The sequence below is a fragment of the Octopus bimaculoides genome, chromosome 30 (assembly GCF_001194135.2).
Source record: "Octopus bimaculoides isolate UCB-OBI-ISO-001 chromosome 30, ASM119413v2, whole genome shotgun sequence".
NCBI lineage: Eukaryota > Metazoa > Mollusca > Cephalopoda > Octopoda > Octopodidae > Octopus > Octopus bimaculoides.
In genome coordinates, this window is record NC_069010.1 from 2,984,397 (window position 1) to 2,991,379 (window position 6,983).

The window sequence follows — 6,983 nt, forward strand, 5'->3', positions numbered from 1 at the left end:
AGGGTTAGGGTTAGGGTTAGCCTATAATAGAAAGGTTTATTAGCTACTGCCAATATGCTTCAGCCATTTTTTGACAAGGAAATAATAATTTTATCACCGCCAGAATCGTTTGTTTATGTAGTCGGCACTTAATGTATATCGGCTGAATGGACGTCAGTGATTGGTTGAAATTACAGAAATACGACAACTTTAACATGGAATAACTTAGGGATTTCTTTTTTTTTTTTAAGAAGACTAAGAGAAAAAGATGTTTTATATGAGACATTCTACCAGTGTTCCAAGTTTCAAAGTGTTTCGTTAAGAAAATACTGTGGCCCCCGTTTTAAAATAGATCCGAAAGGAGTTATTAAATGGAGGAAAGACGAATTAGAAAGTATTGATAGGAAAACTGGGGAAACTAGAAAACTGATGACAGTGTATAATGAAATCGACCCAAAGACTTTATGTTGCAAGTCTTTATGTTGGAAAAAAGAGAGGATGAGGTAGATGACTAATAAGTTGTGAAAATTGTGTCAAAAACCAAGAAAACAAGCCAGCTTAGTGCCTAAAAAATGTAAAGGTAACACCATGTCAGAAGTAAGAGAACGCGACACAAAAATCTGCTGATACAGTAACACCGAATAAATGCAAGAAGAGAGTGAAAAAAGAACTTGACAGGACAAAGTTATGCAAGGCCACGACACTAAGAATAAAGTAAGCATCGATTGGGATAGGAGTTGGTCGTAGATTAGAAATGGTGATCTGATAGGAAGCACTGAATCTCTGATATGCAGCAGCCAGGAGCTGGCTCTCCGAATTTAAACATCATAATGACCAAACGAAAGAATCACCATCATGTAGAATGTATTGAACGAAAGGAGAAATGGTTTGCCAATGCCAACTTGTAAGCGAATGTAATAAGTTGACACAGCGAAAGTCTCAAAGACAACTTGATAATGTTGCTAGATGTTATGAGAGAAATGGATTTGGCAGAGCAGCTAAATGGTATGGGCAGAAACGAGAAGGGGTGTTAGAGAACGACAAATTCAAGCATCTTGTGGGACTTCACTATTCAATGTGATGGAATGACAGAGACAAAAAGGCCAGGCATGATATTATCAACAAGATTGCAAAAGATGGTCAAATTATTGATATCTGTTTTACAAAAGATAATAGAGTGAAAGACAAAGAATACGAAAAGATGGAGAAAGTATGAGTTACTAATGAAGGTCAGTAAGTGTTCCACTTACTGTAGTTGTTGCTGGTTTTATTTGGATATTAATGTGATATTTAACGATCTGTTTTGTGAATGTGAAGATTAAATCTCAGAGTTCAGTCCAGTATTGAAACCTTTGTAATTAGAGATGTTAGCTTTTATGGAATGAGTTTTTAAGGATTCACAAAAGAAAGTTTTAGTTTGTTGGCTGGCTGGCATTATTTAGGGGTTTCCCTTGGTTTATAACGAGGTGGTGTTGGGTATCACTTAAGCACATCATAGTATTGTTAGTATTAAAACAAATGTGTTAATCTGAAATGCTGTAGAAAGCTGTAGATGTTATTGCTCAGCATACTTGTCTCTAGGGGGATCATTGTCCGGAAAAATATATGCTTGTTATTTCTAAATTTTAGCCTTTGTGTTTAAGAAATTGAAGTTTGTAGGCTATTTTTCATCGATATTTCTTCTTCAAATAACACATTGTTTGAACTTATTAAAATGTGCAAAAAGTCGACATTATAATAAATAAGCAAGAAATTCTATGCCAGGTTAAGTTTCTATCCTCCTTGCAAATATGCATGTGTGTGTTTGCAGGTGAGTGCACTTTTGTGGGAAATTTTGCTAAACATTTGGGAAGACTTAAATAATTTCTGAAGGACTTGTTTAGTATAGAGCTGCACTACCAGTTTTCATGTGAATTTTGGAAGTAGTTAATGGTGAAAGTGGAAATGTGAGAAGGAAGGTGGTGAGATATTTTTATATTTAACAATTAGATAAGAACATTTAGTTTCGTATGTTTTAGCGTTTTCAAAATTTTGTGCCTGAATGGAGAGATTAATTCGGAGTTTCGGTTCAGAATTTAGTTCTTAAAATGTAAGAATATGGTAGAACTTTTGGTAGGGTTTGTTGTTATCTTTGTATAGTCATGCGGTGACAAAATTTTCCACTAAATGGTAAATCAAGTATTTCTTGATTTCACTGTCTTTATATTTTTGGATGGCGAGGTATCATTTCCCGGTCTGAGTTGCGAATGTGTGTATGTGTGTGTGTGCGTGCACGCGCGTGGGTGTATATGTGTGTTTGTGTTTTGAATGCGTTTTATGTAGATCCTATATATGTATATGTAGTATTTGGTGTCGTGTTCGTGGTTTATCAAATCAGAGTAAAATTTCATAAGAATGTCGTCTTCTAATCATCATCATCATCAGCAGCAGCAGCAGCGGCGGCGGCAGCAGTGTCTTCATCATTACCATCATTATCTTTCTCTAGTCCCCCTTCCTTCTCCACATCATCATCTGTACGTCTGTTTTTCCATGCTTACATGCCCTAGAAGTGTCACTCCAACGCAGTACATCTCTATTTGTTAGGTCCAACATCTCTGAATGTTTTTTCTCACTTCTTCCCATGTCTTCTTTAGCTTTCAGTTTTCCCAGCTTTCTTCTTTATATCGATATCCAGGCACTTCTTTACACACATGTCACCATCCATCCATCCATATATTTACGTCCAGTTATTCATTTGTAAAGTCCTACGACTTCCCGACCGACACACAAACATTCACACCGGGAATATCAAGTTACTACAAGTGAACATCTCCCGATCAATTCAAATCTAGGAGAAATAAATGAGATACAAGTTACCCGTTTGTCTCTTCATCACTAAATTCAGATTTATGGATGCAATTGGTCATTGGTGTGACTTTGAAGAACTTATTTAACAATGAAAACCGCCAGGAGTGGCTGTGTGGCAAGTAGCTTGCTTACCAAGCACATGGTCCCGGGTTCAGTCCCACTGCGTGGCACCTTGGGCAAGTGTCTTCTACTATAGCCTCGGGCCGACCAAAGCCTTGTGAGTGGATTTGGTAGACGGAAACTGGAAGAAGCCCGTCGTATATGTATATATATATATATATATATATATATATATATATATATATGTATGTGTGTATGTTTGTGTGTCTGTTTGTCCCCCCCCACCCCAGCATCGCTTGACAACCGATGCTGGTGTGCTTACGTCCCCGTAACTTAGCAGTTCGGCAAAAAGAGACCGATAGAATAAGTACTAGGCTTACAAAGAATAAGTCCTGGGGTCGATTTTCTCGACTAAAGGCGGTGCTCCAGCATGGCCGCAGTCAAATGACTGAAACAAGTAAAAGAGTAAAAGAGTATTCGATAAACAAGGAACCGGTGTCAGATCAAAAAGTCAACTCTGAACAAATAGATCCATCTCTTATTGTCACTGTTAATGCCTTAATGATAAGCCGGAAACTCACGCCGATTCGGTCATCACCCAGGACAACAAGACCCGCATTATTCAGTGGGGAACCAGACCAGACCAGACTGGAATTGAAAAGTCTGCTGCTAGAAGAAACTCTGTAAAAAACGATCTGCTAGGTAACCAGATCAAGGATAACCCTAACCCTAGCCCTGTAGTGGCCCCACCAAGATCGTCATCTAAAGCAAAACACATAAAACTACCCGACCGACACACAAACATTCCCAGCAGAAATAGGAATTCATTACAAGTGAACATCTCCCGTTCAATTCAAATCTAGGACAAATCAATGAGATACTATTTACCCGTTGACTTCTTCATCACTAAATTCAGATTTATGGATGCATTTGGTCATTGGTGTGACTTTGAAGAACTTATTTAACAATGAGAACCTCCATATCAGTTTGACCTAGTACATTATGGCACTAATGTGCAGACAAATTCCATATTAATATTTTTAAGTCCTAAGACTGGTGGGGGGGGGCTCGTTACAGTTTGTCCTTTATGTGGTGAACGAAATGAGGTGAACGAAGCAGAAAAATACTTACACTTGTCCAATTCTGACGTAATTGTCTGTGGAGTTAATTACCAGAGTAATTAGAACAATGATAGCTGGTAGACCTGACAACGATATTTACAGAAATGAATATAAATTTGTAGATATTAATCTACATTTAAAATCGCAAATATGTGACATATGAATCGATTTAGTTGACTATGTTTTTGTTCAGAAAAATTGTCTAGTTCAAAAGAAATCAATATTTTATTTCATATCACAAACTAATCAGCTTTTGACATTTGCTCCTTCGGATTCTTGAAAATAGGTACCAGTAATATACGATTTGGATTTTCTTTCGACAATATGTTTCAATGGGAAACAAAACGTAATAAAACCTGAAAGTTCTGGACAACGGTATGAAGACCAAGTTACATGGAGGACAGCAAAAATTCACGGTCACCAACATATTACTTGGTGTGTTTGGTGAAAGTGCAAAATGGGTAACTCTAAGGTTTCGTCTAGAGACCAGATCAGGCTGACTGTTTACATGAAAATTCAAGTAACTTTGAACGACCCCAAAGGCTAGACCAGGTGTGGTGGGGGCTTTATTTCTTTATAGTTTACATCTTATCGCGAATGTATAAATATTATATTTCATTTACCTCTGTATCCATGCGTTTACATCTCGTTTCAACCACTTTCAACATCTCACCAATTTACCAATCTATTCAATCCCAAATCATGAATATTTACCCCCATTACCTTTCTAATAAGAATCAAATTATTCATCTGTCTTTATTCTTGACTGAACCATCATGATGATCAAGGCAAAATAAATATCTTATCCCACAAATCATTAATTAACTTATTTAGCTAATTGGCACCTTCCTTGTTTCAAGTTATGTTAAAACAAGTATTCTTTTTGTGGCACCCTCTAAAATATATTTTCAGTTTCCTTCGTTTATGACAGAAGTGGAAATATTGCTAAGAAGGAACTCCTATACGGTCAATTGATCTGCTAGAAATAACAACCTAATATCTCAGGAACAATGGTTTACTACGTTTAAGGAAAAAATGACATGTTGTATTATGCAACTTAAGATAAACTATGTCTGAAAAGAGGGGATGGTCACATCAAGAACTTCATTGCTTATGAACCTGAAGAATTTATCTGAAGTGAAACAGCGACAACATATTTTAATGTGGTTTCGGCTCAATATAATATTTGGTCCACTGTCTCCTGTCTTATCTAAATTATTTGTGAAATCAAGATGAAGAATCTACATGTAACTCTCAAGAAATTATACAAGAAGATCGAGTGAAGGAGATATTTGATTATTTGTTGAAGGATTCAAATCTACTGTGTCATCTCTTTACTTCACTAAAAAGATATTTCAGCCAAGAATGTTTAACATCAGACGTGAGTCCACCAAATCTCTCAGTCTATGTTGTCGTGGGTTCCTCATGACTTTTCTTCAATATCTCACTCCACTTTCAAATTACGATATATAGTCATCCATCACAACCTGGACATTTACGTACGTTACACAATAATACTACAATATTTAAATTGTCATGGATTTAATCCCTTCTAAAAAGAGGTCTACGTTTCTATGTTTTCTTCGATGTGCTAGAAATAGTAGCTAAATTTCTTTAGATCCCATTCTACAGTCTTGAAAACTGGAAAAACAAATTGGATAATGTCATGTTTGATACAGTGACAAGATAGTCGTAGAACATTTTCAAGTATATGTCTACTTGATCAGTTCCAAAGTAGCACTTAAGTACAACAGTGAGTAAGGGATGTTTTCCCTCAGGGTTCAACGCTTCTGGATTTTAATGCGAGTTAGATTTGTAATCGAGATTGAGGTTGTTTAAAGCAATGGGATTGAGGACATAGAGCGCTGTGCTAGATGGGATTGTCAATGCTCTTTGTATAATTAGATGAGAATAATACAGAAAAAAAGGAGGAAAATAAACGGAACCCCAAATGGATAACATCAATTTAAATAACGCTAAGGGACATGGTTTGCAGGTTTTAGATTAATATCCAGCGTTCAATTCCCGTCTAAGTAAACTTTTCTTTTCAACGTATTTAGTTTTATGAAGTAAATAAGATCGAGAGATATACTGGTTCGAATCATTCGTGTGAACCTTTTCACGTCAAGTTAAATAAATGAAATAACAAAAATGGGTTGGTTTTGTTTGTGTTTACGTGTGTGTGTGTGTGAGTGCGAGAGAGTGAGAGAGAGAGAGAGAGAGAGAGAGAGAGAGAGAGAGAGAGAGAGAGAGAGAGAGAGAGAGAGAGAGAGAGAGAGAGAGAGAGAGAGAGAGAGAGAGAGAGAGAGAGAGAGAAAGAGAGAGAGAGAAAGAGAGAGAGAGAGAGACCAAAAAGGAGAAAACCGTTATACATACCCCAGGCAAAAATTGAACTCCACTTCATAAAAGATGTCTGGTATGTTCTGAATACCATAACTATGCTTAGGAAGACATGAATGGCCTCGAAAGACATCCACATGAGAGATGTCAAAAGGAAGTAGTGTAACAGAGCAGCCACTGTCTATAATAATAATAATAATAACAACAACAACAACAACAACAACAGGTTAAGGGTTTCTGACCTTGACACATGTCTTGCAGGGATGGTATAATGGTTAACTACGTCAATGTCAGTACATGAATGGTATTTTAGATTATCGAACCTAGAAGCGGTGGAATCCAAAACAGACATAAAACTTAGAGAGAGAGACGCAAGATATTTAGCTTGATCCTTTTCCCAATCCATTACCTTACCATTCGGTAATAATAATAATAATAATAATAATAATAATAATAATAATAATAATAATAATAATATCCTACGCAAAACACTTTCCATACAGTAACCATAAGAGCATCACAGCAAACCACAGCACATACCCAAGGCACACAGAGCTGCGCTCGGTAGTGAAGTGAAAGCACGTTATAAAAAATAAAACTACTGAATAATAATAATGATAATAATAATAATAATAC

The 6,983-nt window shown here is 36.5% G+C and overlaps 1 protein-coding gene across 2 annotated transcripts in view; it reads right to left on the reverse strand.

Moving 5' to 3' along the window:
• The window catches only part of LOC106883928 (adhesion G-protein coupled receptor G6), a 25,922-nt gene that overhangs the window by 5,662 nt on the left and 13,277 nt on the right, over positions 1-6,983 (reverse strand). Inside the window, exons 9-10 of one of the 2 annotated variants that reach the window (XM_014935071.2) lie at positions 6,384-6,528; positions 4,018-4,090 (exon numbers count right to left, since the gene is read on the reverse strand). The exons of the other annotated variant lie outside the window; for it this stretch is intronic. Coding sequence (XP_014790557.1) covers positions 4,018-4,090; positions 6,384-6,528 — 218 coding nt within the window. The remainder of the gene's footprint in view (positions 1-4,017; positions 4,091-6,383; positions 6,529-6,983) is intronic. 2 annotated transcript variants of the gene reach the window in all.